This window comes from Melanotaenia boesemani, chromosome 14 (genome assembly GCF_017639745.1).
Source record: "Melanotaenia boesemani isolate fMelBoe1 chromosome 14, fMelBoe1.pri, whole genome shotgun sequence".
Taxonomy (NCBI): domain Eukaryota; kingdom Metazoa; phylum Chordata; class Actinopteri; order Atheriniformes; family Melanotaeniidae; genus Melanotaenia; species Melanotaenia boesemani.
Window position 1 is genome coordinate 20716432 of NC_055695.1, and position 14655 is coordinate 20731086.

The 14655-nt window shown below is 39.3% G+C and overlaps 1 protein-coding gene across 1 annotated transcript; it reads right to left on the bottom strand.

Annotated features, from left to right (window-relative positions):
• Nucleotides 1-7219: 7219 nt before the first annotated feature.
• lpl (lipoprotein lipase) lies at nt 7220-14655 on the bottom strand. The gene is made up of 10 exons (XM_042005793.1): nt 14405-14655; nt 13378-13583; nt 12299-12478; nt 11642-11753; nt 10899-11141; nt 10065-10307; nt 9279-9399; nt 8936-9118; nt 8739-8846; nt 7220-8570 (listed from the first exon to the last, which is right to left on the bottom strand). Exons 1-10 carry the CDS (start codon nt 14505-14507, stop codon nt 8519-8521), a joined length of 1551 nt encoding a protein of 516 aa, XP_041861727.1. The 5' UTR covers nt 14508-14655; the 3' UTR covers nt 7220-8518.

A 14655-nucleotide genomic window follows, 5' to 3' on the forward strand; every position in this document is an offset into this window, starting at 1 on the left:
CTGTATCCAGTCGCAGGTAAAGGGTGGAAAGTCCAGGTCAGTCATCACTTTTGACTATTAGATCCAGCCTGATGGTGTTTAAAGCCAAGCTGTAATCTACAAAAAGCATCCTAACATAGGTCCCCGGCTTCTCTGTGTGGCTCAGGGTGGTGTGTAAGGCAGTGATGATGGCATCAGCTGTTGACCTGTTTGCCAGATAAGCAAATTGAAGTGGGTCAACGTAAAGGGGGAGGAAGGACTTGAGGTGGTGGAGGACCAGACACTCGCAGCATCTATGACTTAAGAGATTAATGCCACCGATCTAAATTCGTTAAGGCCAGTTATGATTGCTTTCTTGAGGATGGGAATGATGGTGGCGACTTTAAGGCAGGTTGGGACAGTAGCTAGCTCCAGGGAAGTATTGAAGACCCTTGTCAGGACCCCTGAAAGCTGGTCTGATGTCGGTGGTAAGGTGCTGTCAGCACTGCCACACTTGCTTTTGGTTGGTGTCAGCAAAATGGTTCGCCACCTTCTGTTTGTAGACCATCTTAACTGCTTTAACTCCTCCTCAGATTTGTTCACCTGACTTGAAAGTTAAGTGTCCTCACCTCTGTTGTGATCCAGGATTGTTGATTGCTGAAGGACCTAACTGCCTGTCCACTGTGACAGAGTCAGTGTAGGCCTTAGTATAAAAGAGCACTGCTCTTGTGTACTCATTTAGCTCCAGATGATTGAAACAGTCCAATCTGTGTTGCTAAAGTAGTCCTGCAGTTGGTTAAGTGCTCCTTCTGGCCAAGTTTTAACAGTCCTCCTAGCTGGCTTTGATCTTTTCCTGAGGTTGTTATTAACTGGGATCATAAGCAGGGAGATGTGATCAGACAACCCTAGAAAGGAGAGAGGTATTGTTCTAAATGCATGTTAAAAGTTGAAGTAGACCTTTTCCAGCGTGTTCTTCCCTCTGAATTGGGGAGAACAGTCTTTAGGCAGACCTGATTGAAATCCCCAGCCACAATAAATACCCCCTCTGGATGAGCCTTTTGCTGCTCAAGGATGGTATCAGAGCAGAGAGGAGTACTAACATTAGCTTCAGGTGGGATTTACACCGTGGTAATTAGTGCTGAGGTGATCTTTCTCACCAGGTAGAAGGGTCTGCACATGATAGTCAATGCCTCTAGTTTGGGAGAATAGTCAGTGAATATGACTGCGGTTGGTGCACCAGGCTTGGCGAATGTAGATGCAGAGTGTCCCTCCCCTGGTCTCACCAGAGTTGTCAGTCCTTTCAAAACAGTGCTTGATGAAGGTAGTTAGTAGCCACATCCAGGGATGAGCAGGTGAAGCCATGTTTAATTTTTAACTGTAATGCAGCAGTCACAACCATGTTTGTTCCCAGCCAGCAGTAGATCCAACTCATGTATTTTGTTAACGGCGGATCTGTCATTGGTTAGGAAAACACTTGGGATAGCCAGTCGGTGTGGCTGTTTCTTTAGCCTGGCTTGTAGGCCCGCTCTGCATCCTCGCTTCTGTCTCCTCCCCTTTGCCACCTGGGCCACTTTCCTATCCCAACAAAAATCCAGGGAAAGTCTGGTGGTCTAGCAATGTCCCACAGAACGTTGTGAGACTGGTGAAAGTACTCAGTTACATTGGTTTTGCAAGCAATCCCTGTGTTCCAGAAATCTACAGGGCTGTATGAGATTGATGTCTCAGTTACTGCTAAACAGGTTCAACTAAATGTAAGAATAAAGGACTGAAGGAGAGAGCTCAGAGTTGCTGTACCTACACACGCCACCCTCATCACTAAATCAACCAGCTGATTCATACAATAACTATACACGACAGTCTTTTATTGTTTAGACTGGAAGGGTCAACCACCTACATAGTCATACCAAAAATCGTAGTGTAACAGTAGGTCACTAGGACTCTGCAGGGGTTGGACCCCAATTAGGGAAGACAGGAACTGGAGGAGGGACTGATTGGTAGCAGGTGTGTCTGCAGGCTTCCACTTATTGTAGGGGTGCATGCACCCTGAGGTATTTGTGTTTTAATGATCTTAACTGTTTCTAAAGAGTGAAAACTTTACTGTTTTTATGTGCTTTGTTTTTAGGGGTAGCACTGACTGCCATTTATTTTAGTTTAGTATAGCATATTTTAGCTTTATTGATTTTATTGTAGTATGCGATCTGAGTTTTGTTTTTTTGGTTTTTTTAGTTTTAGAGTTTTAACATTGTCTCCTGTTTCTAGTGCTGCGGCTGGTTTGGTCCTCCATTCGCTGGTGCGGTTAGGATACTGGGAGTTCACTTCAGATGGTGATATGGTTTGTGATTGCATGCAGTTATTAGTGTGGTGTTTTTATTTAAAGTTGCTTAGTATAACCCCAGTCCCTTTGCCGTGAGTGGTTGGTTTCCCAGCTGTAGCATGTCTGTGCTCTTAGTGTTTTAGTTATTGTAAAATAAATGGTATGTGTATGATCCACACTGACTGGCCTCTTCATTAAAGCCCCTGTGTGCTAATCCTCCTCATAGGTTACACTAGCATAAGCACATACAACCCATTTTTACTCAGAGAATTAGCTACTGATGTATTTACTCATATTTGACACAAGTTGTTCTATGGCATCAATACAGATTTACTGAAATAAGATTAAGACAGGATTGGTGCCGCATGGGGTTGGTGAGACATTGATGTAAAAAATAAGATAAAATGTTAATTGGTTAATTTAAACATATCAAAGTATCTAAATATTACACAAAAAGATAAAGATTAAACAACTGACGTTACTAAATTTTGCACTTGAGGTTGACTACATCACTTTAACTTTAGATCTATAAGCTAGGCTGCAGCTTTATAGCTCTATTATACTGAATTTAATCAGGCTCCTAGGTTGTTTAAGCCACTGCAGTAAGCTGAGGATTTAGACTGATTTAAACTTTTACTAGTGTTCAGGCTAACTTAACTCTCTCTATAACTACAAGCATTTATTGTTTCGGTTTAAAGTTATCTTTTTTGTGGTAATAATCATCATTCTTATCCCTGACTCAGCCATGCTGTTCTTGAAAACCCCTCCTTCTTGCGGCTCCTCCAGCCGATCAGGGTGGTGCCTTGGCACACAATTTAGAGGTGGGGCTTTGGAAGGAGCTCTTGGGGAAGGTGATAGGAGTTTCTCGGCTGTGTTGTTTCAAATTCTGCCTTTCTCTAGCTCTGGGAAATCATCAATTACTGCAGCCTGAACTTAGTCAAACTAGGGTTTAGGTGCTAATACATGTAACCAAGACAGCCAGCAAAATTGCATTGTAAAAAGAAGGTATTTTAGCCCTTAACCACATCCTTTTCTAACCCAAAGCAAGTAGTTTTGATTAACTGTGAACATGTAATATTAAAGTGACAAAGGTGTTTAGTAAAGTGTTATTAACTGAATGTAATTTAGAAGTTAGAAACGGTTGTCAGTGTCAAATGTGCATCCCATGGTTGATGAGGCATAAGTTATTGAAGGTGCTTGAGTTGGTGTGTAACACTGCTGCACACTGCTTGCCACAGAGAGCACGACCTATAACTAACTTTGTGTTAGTGCTATGTAGCAAATGCTGGTGTGCTAAGATGCTAAGCTAGTAGCCTTTATTAGCAGAGATTTGTGATCTGTGAACTGAACAGCCTAGTGTCGCAGAGCTGCTAGCATTTAGCTGTTCACTATATTTCTGAGCCACCGATGAATGTTCATCATGAGAATGAGCATGTACATTTAGTTCAGTACTTTTTGGCTAAAAGAGGTGGAGCCCATCTTGTGAGCTGAGAGTTTTTCTTCTTCTTGAACACGTGTACCCAGGCAGAGAGGTTGCTGAAAAACAGCTGGCTTCATAAGCTGATCTCTTCTGTGAACAAGACAACACGTTTCCTCGAAAAGGGTGACAGCATTTGTTTTTCCACTCCTGCTACTGCAGGTCAGATCCAGTCGCCTTCGTCTTTGCAGGAGAAAGACTTTGCCTTGGCGACGAGAATGAGATGAGAAGAGACTGAATCAGTTGCCAGAGCTCTACAAGAGAGATTTACTGGTTCCAGGAGAGAGGAAACACACTCAAGCATTAACTCTTCTGCTAAGCTTGCAGAAAACAAAATGTCTTCAATTTTATGTATTTCCAAGATTTATTTCCTGAGCTTATTTCTAGGAATGATACTGTTTTTGTCAAATCCAGTTATTACATGGAGAAAATAAACAATGTTAGAGATGTTTTGTGCTCATAGCAATAGATTCAAGCCAAGCAACAAATTTACAGAAAATGCATTACCAGCCTTTTTTTAAAATCTCAAATCTCACACACACACATACACACATACTTTTATGTGTTCTCTTGTTTTTCCAAACTCTAACAGAACCAGACTGTAGTTTGGTGACTTCCAGATCAGAGCAAAACAGGTTTTAGAAGTCAGCATTGAGGCTTCAACAACACTCCATCAACACAGAGTCACGAGGACATGCTTCCATAACAACCACAATGAGAGCAATATTTATTTTGTTTCACTGTACGTTTTAACTTTTACCTAAGTGGTCAACATTCTCCTCATCTCTTATTCACTTTTATTCTTCTGTTATACTCTCCATTTTCCTCTAGAACTGTTCGGTAAATCATTGGCAATACTTAATGGTAAATTAAAATGGATCATAGGCCTGTGTTTTTTCAAGGACAACAGTCAAATGTGCATTAAAATGCTGCTAAATATAAACTATAAAGCCAGAACTGATCAGAACAGAAATTTTAAATATCTCCATGAGAATTAGACAACAAATCTTGTTTTTCAGAAGAACAACTGGAAAGCGTAATCAGGTCTTTTTGTTCAGTATCCAGGTTTTGAAAATGAATCATTTGTAGATCTGCCAAGTGAACATTTTTGTCTAGATGAGTTAATCACCAGAGGATCTGATCAGCTTTAAAGGAAACAGAAAGAAAGAAAAAAAACAGCTGTCAGCTGAGGGTCAGATTGGCTTTTGAGATTTGAAACCACTAAATTAATCCAAAATAAATGGGACTGCAACATAAGCTATCAGTTCATTAACTTCAGTTCCAGATCCCAAATCTTCCTCAATGCTTTCCCAGCTTTCCCATTGTCCAGTGGGAGTCCTTTTAAGAGAAACTCAACTGTTCATTCACGGAAGGCATAGACATGCCGGAGACGTATGTGTTTTGTCTCAGTCATACTATGGATTGGTTCAGCATTACGTAACTTGTTTTGAGCAAGAACCAGCTATAATCCTGTTTGAGACATAACCATCATCACAGTTAAGACCTGAAGGGAAGGCTCTGAGGTACAACTGTGCTATATCAATAACAACCTACTTAAAGTGTCACACCATTAGTGCCACTCATCCAGAGCTGCATCTGTTTTTATTAAAGGCCAAAAATAAAGTCCAAATACAGACAACTGTTGTCATGTAGATCCTTGCTCTCATTAGATTTGGGGCAGCAGAAGTAGATCGAGAAAATTAGTCTCAATCAGTTCAAGCTTTGTAAAAGAAACAAAATAGTGCTGTTATTGTTAGTATAATCTACAGTGTCAGTAAATACATTGTAGCATCACTGAGTCTGGGTCAAAATTACAATGCATGCTAATCTAACCTCTCATAAAATAAAATCATGATCACAATCACAGGAATTCATCCCCTGTGGACTATAAATGTGTGTAAATTCTGTATATTAGCTGTGAGACCAAATCAAACTCACCTCTTAAATCTAAAGTGTGTATAGAAAAGTGAATGTCAGAATATGATTAACATCATGCATTAAAGAGGCCTACAAGATATTGGGAAAAAAGGCATGTCTCAGATGTGAAAGATTCATACTGTACTTTGTTCTCTGGTGAGAAACATAATCTGTTCATGAAAATATGTTTGTTAGTAACAAAAGCTCCATAGGAAGCACTTATTTATAGCTACAAAAACCAACTCCTTATAGGGGCTGTAGTTGTACCATCATGTTCAATAAGTTTCTTCTTTTTTAAAGGCTGTAAGGCATTCAGTTCTTGGCCTATACACTACACGACTGGTCAATAAGATAACTGGATTAATGGATAGGTGCACCGGTGCTTCTAAAGCTGTACTCCAAATGTTTCAATGTTATGAATTTTTTTAAGCTCAGTCCAAGGACTTAAAACTCTACCAACTGCCTCCTCTCCACTGGATATGAAGCCCTGATGGAAATTTGCAACTAAATTAAACTGGCTGATCGTTTCATGGTCAACAATCCAGCGAAAACTGGAAATATTCCACCTGAATGAATATCATTCAGTTTTCAAAATGTGATATCTTTATTAGTTTTTAATCTCTTTCAACCAAATTATTCTCCTTCATATTAACCTTTTATAGCTTGAGATCCCCCAGTTGAGGCAAAATGAGACCAGATGTGCTAAACTATGCCAAAATGGCCATTTTGGAGACCTAGCTTGAACTGTCTGTACTAAAACTGTTCCAGTTTTGTTTTGCTTCATTCTATCAGAGTTGTCCTTGGCAGAGGCATATTGTTTTATGATTTGATAGAGATTTAGAGCTACAGATGCATTCCTCTAAAGGAATATATTCATCCTGATCATAGAGTTTTTCTTTTTCTTTTAGGGAAGACTGAAAGTTGTTTTTGTTTGTTTTTTGTGCTATGTGCCATTTACGCATCTTCGAAAATCTCTTATGCATTGCCTTTACTCCAAAAGTAGTCAAATAGACACTGTGGTTGATTTACTAATTTCATTATGGGGTATTTAATTTCTCAGCAGAGGCCTAAAAAATAGGCCCAGAGCTCCAAGTGTTTATATTATCTTCTTATACCAGGGGTCTCAAGAGCCTCTCCTGGAGATTTTAGATGTCTCCCTGCTCCAACACACTTGATTATAATGAAATGGATCCAACAGCTTGTTGTCAAGTTTTACACAATGACCTATTGATTTGAGCCAGGTATATTGAAGCAGGAAGACGTCCAAAACCTGCAGGACAGTGGCCTTGGAGGACTGGAGCTAATTGATAAATTTATCTTTATCAAACTTTTTAAAAATCCATAATTCAAAAAGATCTCATCAGTTTAACAGAAATTTTCCCATTCATTGTCTCTAAAAATTCCACGAAATGAACTGGGAAGTTAGCTAAATTTGAAGGTACATTATAGTGTTTATACATGTTCCAGGTTGAGTTTCTCATCCATGAAATAAGTCGCACCTCTAACTCCAACAAATGATTTTAAAGTAACTTAAGCAGTAAGGAAAATATTAATTTGGTTTATAACTCTTTATTAAACAATTCCTGTGCTCTTTCTTTCAACAGTGCACTGCATTTCACTTCAAAGTCAATGCACTCAACAGCTGGCATTGAGTCCAATCTGATTGATGCTTCCAAAGCCTTGTCCATGAAAAATAAAAAAATGCTTCAATTGCTGAAATACAGATAACAATGGAAGCCTGCCAAAATATATTACAGCTTCATATACAAATATATAAATGTACAATCAATAAATACAACGTGAAGTATTTCTTGAGATGTATTATAGATATCACTTTGCAAGTCCACCACAAATTTCAAAGGTTTACATGTTTTGTTTTGGGTTTTTTCTTGAGTTTTCAGTATTACAACATGTTGTTGGAAGAGCTTAGACAGTGAGGTAAACTGCCTTAGGTGAGACTGTTGACAATTCATGAAACCTTTGAAGGAGGACTTAGCCATTTCAGCATCTTTAAAAGAGTGGCTGCCATTTATTTTCAGAGGAATAATTACCAAAACTACAGAATGCAAATAGAGTGCAATTCTATAAACTTTGACATCTAAATGGCTTGAGGGACAGAGACTCTTTTAAAGTGACCAGTGACACAAAAACCGTTGTAATCAAAAAACAAGGTTTCAATAGATTAGGTATTAAAACTGAACTCTTATTTAAAAAAAAAAGACTGATTAAGGTATTTACAAAGAATGCTGTGATTCTCCGTTCAGTAGATAGTAAATGCTTCTTTGGTCCCATTTGATTGTTGGACATTAGTGGTTAAATAAAGACAAATATTGGACACAAGCAAATTAATGTGAACATTTAACAAGCAAACACACAGATATGTGCCTTAATCATGCCTATCACTATGAATCATTTTTACATTACCAATAATCCCAGCTCACATAGGCATCAGTTCAGAGGCTCAGAATACATCAAAAGTGGTATAAACAATAGATATGAGATATAAAAGCTTAAACAATGATAACAAAGCAGCAAAAGCTACTGAAAGTGTAGAATTGTGGGCGTGGGGGGCACATCATCAAATAGAAACCAGTAACATATTTAGCAGCACAATTTGCAAAGCAATGTAAGAGGTCATGAGTGGACAGAATTCTAGCACTTGTGGATGAGGTTGTGTTGGTTGCAGTGGGAGTTCATGAAAATTTCAGGAAGGATCAAAAAAAAGAAAAATCTATATTCATCAGTTGCCTTTATATTTGCAGGGACTTTTCTGGTGCTGCTGTGTGCCGTCCATCTTTGGCTATGTATGTAGATATGGATGATGTGCACAGTGGGCGACTTCAAGTCCAACTTCAAGGGTCGTTCTCACTGAAAAGACTGCCCTTTGTTTTGAGCCTGTGCATCCTGGATGGTGAACATGAGAGATGAAGCTTTTGGTTATTCGTCCAATAAAACCATAAAATAATCTTTTAATTATGTATGTTGTGGAAAGCAAACAACTGTGCTGATTGTACATTTCGCTACATGAAATTTAAACAAAACTTGTGATAAGTTGGAGCAGTTGTAACTTACTTTCTTTCTTTACGGCTGGCATTGTCTTCTTTTGACTTGACAAAGACAGCATCTTCCCCTCCTCTGACAAGGTAGGCGAACTCTCCTTCCTTAGCATTGAAAATCACCCTGAAATTATACAAAATGAAAACATTACTTTCTTTTATTCACATTACCAGGTATTTTCTGTGCCTCTGTGGTGGCAGCGAAGAACTCACTTGGACTGAGTCTCTCCGGACTTGATGCGAAGCTTTCGAATGTGGAACTTGCTACTGCCCCACCAGTCAGACCAGCTGATGAGCGTATCCTTCTCCCAGCGCAGGTTCACAATCATCAGATCACCGATGTCCACATCAGTGGTGATGAGGAAGGAAAAGGTGGTGTTACCATCCAAAATTGGTCTGCAAAATTCAAATTAAAGGGAGAGAAATGTTCAGAGTTCAGCAGCTCAGACTGGGATGTCCTGTAATGTATTTCTGAGACATGCATGTTCACAGAAATTTGATATGGTTGGAAACACATGCTGCCTGTGTCTATGTGAGCAAAGTTTTATGTACATACAGGACAAAAGAAATGTCCTCCTTCTCTCCGTGAGTTCCATACAGTGAAATCTTCATTGGCTGCTCCGTGAAGCTCAGCTTGTCCTTGCTAAAGAAGTGGGCTTTGACTTGGTAGTGGAAAACTGCAGGATGGAACAAAACACAGTAATTTATTGACATTTCCCAACCACTCTAAAAGTGTTGCTTAAAACTTATTTAACTTCACACAACTGTAGTAACGATGCTGCATAAAAATTTAGATTTGATTAAGATCCTCCCTGTCTTTATTCATTTAACCCCATATTGTATGTCTGCTAAACACGGAGAGCTTTCAACGCAGCTGTTCATCTCTAACAATAACACAGTTACCTTCTGCTGAGTTATAATTAAGAAAAAAATAACTTTTCCTTTCCCACTGTGGTGTCTTAAATGCAAAGGTGTCACATTCCCAGCCACCAGCATACCCCCAGCCACCAAAATACCCATGACCTCTACAAGTGCTACTTGCCTTATGTGTTCATACACTGTGTGTAGTCTGTTAGTATCACCACTAACTAGGCTAATATTACTACTGGCTCCAAGCAGCCATGTTCAAACTAAGGTTGTTTGCCCACAGTAGCTAATACACTAAGGATTACTTAAACTGTAGCATGTGCATGGTTTAACTCCCAGTAATGCCCAGTAAAGCACATAAATCGGCTCAGACTTTTCTACTTTTCTCATTATTAAATACATTTTCTTTCCTGTCTTGCAGGCAACAAATAACCTGTAAATTTACATTATACTGATTTTAGATGCTTTCTCTTACCTTTGTAAGGCATCATGTCACGGGTCTTGAGGTACATCTTTGTGCTGCGGGCCGTGCGCACCTTATTGACGTTGTAGCCGAGCATGTTACAGCGGTTCTTCCTGCAGCTGAGGCACATACCCTTGTTAAAGGCTTCTTTAGAGTTGCAGCGATAGGCCATGCTCTGGTAATGGGTGTTCACCAGAGAATCAATGAACAAATGGATGGAGCGTTCGTGGGAACATTTGACAAGCTGGTCCATATCTGCAACACATGAAGCAAAGAAAGACTTTGACGACATCCTGCAAGCTGGAAAATTAGTTCCTCATGTCTGCACTTTTTTATGTGTTCACGCTCAGTGACTGAGGCTGATCTGAAAGGCATTTCTAACTTAGCTCTACTTTGCTTTTACAGCACCTGAAGGTGTGATGCAATGAGACATTAAGCAAGAGTTTAATGTCTGTGGCACACTGACTGGGAACAAACACAACTTAACTATAACCCAGAAAGCTTTTACACAGACAAAGTGTTGTTGTCTCCATACAAACTTACATGAACTACATGATTTACAGCACTGTACAATACTTTAGTCAGGGCAGAGATGTGTAGTTATGAAGCAGGTCACACAAAAGAAGAAGGTTTAGCAATATACAGTCTGTAAAATTATTCATGCATGCTTTGTTTTCTTTACCCCATAAAAACATAAAGTTATATTTAAATTAATATTTTTTGTATGATTAAGTATGGGCTTTTGATAGCATTTGCATTGAAGGATAACTACAGCACTTAAGGAATATGTCTCTTAACTAGTAATATAGCTACAAGCAAGAAGCAGGGAGGGTTTGCTTAACATACTTTGAAGCCCCTTGATCCCTTCTAATGCAATCCCCAGCAAGGTATTCTGGATGCCACAACCCGGCTGGAAGGTGCCTCCATTGGGGTAAATGTCAATGTGACCCACAGGTCTCTGGATGCCAATGCTACGGTCTGGGGAGCCCCTGGTGTTGGTGTGCAGGACATCCACAAACTGGGCATCGCCTCGGGACAGAGTGCTTTGGTCATCAGCATTCTCAAAGGTTGGACCAGCAGGATCCAGACCTGGTTAGAAAAACCAAGAAGATGATTCATTTTTACTCCTTCTGTGGTCGTGGAAGGTACAATAACAAAAAGAGGATCACTTTTAAGGAATGATTTACATCAAAACAAAAGTGAAGTGTGTGCTTGGTTTGGACTCTTTCTGACCTGTGCAGCTATGCAGAACCACTGAAGCTCAAAAACACAATGCAAGGCAGTGATTATGGACTCTTAATGGGCCGCTACGCTCAGATCACAGTAAACACACTATTCTTCTAAACAGGTCAGAGCTATTTCAAAGCTGGATAAACTTCATAGTGGCAAATAGGGGATTTGAACTGGCACAGACTGCCTGTGCACACATACAATGCAGGCCTGGAATGTAGTGGCGGACAGATTAGGTTTCATTTGTGTGCTGTATTGTTTTCAGGTGCAGGATTGTACATGCACCTGCTCTGAGACTAAATTTAGTATTAAAATAATCTAACAAATAAATATACTTAAGTTTAAATGAATGCTTTTACCTGTGATCCTGCTGATCTTATGGTCAGTAAGGTCTCCAGCAACTCCAGCCACATGTGCTCCTAGACTATAACCAAGAAGATGAATCCTTTCCCAAGGCAACTGCAGCTCTTTCTGCAAGAGAACAGACAGGTGAGATGTGACTTTTTAAATTTTAATGACAATCGTCCAGACTTGCAGACTGGACTTGGCAACACCCTGCTGCACTTTCTTCCACACAATTTAGGGTTTTATCCAAAGCAATTTTGTGTAATTTTGTGCTTTGCCAAATCTTTGCAAGCCTTTAAACTTGAAAGTTACATAAACAAAGGGCAAACACATGAGAGCCAAGAACTCTTTTTGCCTTGAAGTCATTCAGGCGAAAGCTGTGCCCCATTAAACAGTGAACCTCAAGATGAGAGGTTGCTGTGAACCACAGCCACAGCCATAAAATACCTTTACAGCTGTTCAAAATCATATCCACAGCAGCTATGGTGAGTACAGTGCATAACATTACATCACAAGACTAATGACTTTGTCAATATACTAACATCAAAGCTGTGATGCATTTGTCACATCAAAGAAAGAGGGTCAAATTCCCAAAGAGCATGTGAAAAGTTTGATCTAGTTGTTAGTGACATATTGACTAGAGCAGATACAATTTCTTCAAAAACACTAACCTGTAACCAGGTGACAAACTTGGCAACATCACGGCCCACTAGCTTGGTGTAAGCTGCAGAGGTTGGGTAGTGCTGGCTGGCACGGGTCAGCCAGTCCACCACGATCACGTTAGCATTTGGTTCACGCTCATACAGAGCAGAAACCAGCTTGGGCACCCAGCTCTCAAACATCCCTGTTACCTGCAGGAACACACACAAACATGTTGAAATATGGTTGACATGTCATTAAATAAGTGTTTTATATTCAGCAGATTTTGCACAGTTTTGATGTTGGTTCAGCTACTTTATTATTTGAACAGTGGTACAAGTACATTTTTTGTGCCATTTTCCGACAACTTTACACTATAAAAGAAACAGAATGTCTTTTAATTGAGTATTAAAATGCAGGAAAATATTTTAAGAAGTAACTGTGAGTGATTTTAAATGGAATCCTATTTGATCTGTCTAACCAAAGCTCACAGATGTACTTCCCCATCAATAGCAGAGTAATCTATTATTTCATTTATTACCATCAAAAAAGTGAGCGATTTTTTTTTTTTTTTTTTTTTTTTTTTGTAAAGCCACCTAAGTATCTTTTCTCTATTCAGTTACAATAATTTTGTACTTTATATGCATTATTAATCCAATTATTAAATCCAAGTATTAAATGTGTTTGTTAAGTATTTCTAAACACAGCAAATATTTTGAGTAAACTTTGCATGGTCACAAACACTGTTAGCAGGAAAATTGCCAGATTTACTGGAGAGGAGCCAGGACATCATCAGGTTCAGATTGTGCTGCGTGACTGGCTTTAAATCACATTATATGCGAAGATCCATGCACTGTTTGCTCTGCTGCCTCACTTTCAAATGGGCTCCCGTAGAGGGATCTTTTCCTCCCAAAGCTGAAAACATTTCCAATGATGCTCGTTGCCCTGCATGTTCTTTAATATTTTCTCGTCTGGTATCCTATTTGTGATGTAGTTTCACCTTAACAGCATCTTGATCCATTTAAAGTTTTATTTTCCGATTTTTCACCTGTTTTCAAAAGCTGCGCAGGCTGATTATGGATCTGCATAAGAGTGTGTTTGTTAGACGTACCGTCCATCCGTGTATTATAATAAAGCTCTGTGCTTCTGCGTTGAATTCACACTCTTTGATGGTTTCTGGCCTGCCGGGCACGATGTGGCACATGTCATCATCTGGGATATCCGCGGAGCGCAGGGAGAACTTGGACACAATGTCAGTATAATCTGTGATCCATTCAGTGGTGGTTGGCAGAGGAGCAGCGGTGACTGAGGTGTTTACTGTTTACACACACACACACACACACAGAAAGAGGGAGAGAGACAAGGGATCATTAGGTCGTTGTGGAATGACAGAAATGTAGAGGATTGTTGTCAGGTGGGTTTCTGACAAGGATACATTATTATCACAAGCTTCACAGCCATGGAGAAGTTCGAAACTCTGGTTTTTACATGCTTATTATTTATTTATCTTAACGAATGTTCGGTTTTAATGAAGGCTACACTGTGACAGCAAATATCCAAAGAGAAGCGACAATATAAGACGTGACAGTGTCGCCCCCTTTTGTCTTTTCTGAATTTCTACTGGCAAAAAGTTTCATGCGCTCATATCAAAGTTTAAAAGCTTCCACTTTTCCCACTAAGATATTGTAAGATTATTAAGGCTAGCTTTTTATTTTAAAAGTCACACCTAAATCAAATAATTTGTTTAGACATAAATAATATAAATAATAAGCGCAAGAGCTGATTGAGATTTAATGTAAAAAATGTATTTTTAAAATTTATCTTAAATCTTGGGTTATTAAGAAAAGCGTGCATATTTATTTCTTGAATAGTCATTTCTTCTCTTTCGCTTACTTTCTGTTCTGCTCTGTCCTCAGACAAAAGGCTCTGAGCAGCGGCTTTTCTTCACGCACACATGGAGCTGAATGGCATAAAATGGGATGCAGGCGTGAACTCTTAAAGCTTCAGAAAGGGCCATTCCCGGTCAAAGCAGCGTGCACTTATTACCTGCTTCCTGTGGTACATTTACCTCATCACAGCTGGATCACTACTGAAAATCTAAAATGGTCTAATTAGGTATAAATAAAGTTGGGTCTTACCAAAAACAGTTGTGTTGGTGGCTTCGGGATCTGAAGAAAAAGTTGCAAAGATTTTTCCCAAAAGTATCCAAACTGTCAAAAAACTAATGTTTTCTTTTCCCATATTATTTTTTAGGCTTTTTTTCTTTTTCTTTAGCTCTAAACTATCCTCAGTAAAAAGTTATATTGAGTTTGGTTGAGTAGTTGTAAATCCACTTAAACCCAAAGCACCGGTGACAAAGTGGTGTGGAGTTGTGGTTTAAGGGTGAAGT

What these genes read in the sequence shown, in the direction of transcription:
- lpl (XM_042005793.1), bottom strand. Translation starts at nt 14,507, where the DNA reads ATGGGAAAAGAAAACATTAGTTTTTTGACAGTTTGGATACTTTTGGGA. An exon ending in TAAGATCAGCAGGATCACAG is followed by an intron (nt 11,142 to 11,641) that starts GTAAAAGCATTC and finishes TTTTCTAACCAG; the next exon opens with GTCTGGATCCTGCTGGTCCA. An exon ending in AGGGATCAAGGGGCTTCAAA is followed by an intron (nt 10,308 to 10,898) that starts GTATGTTAAGCA and finishes CATGTGTTGCAG; the next exon opens with ATATGGACCAGCTTGTCAAA.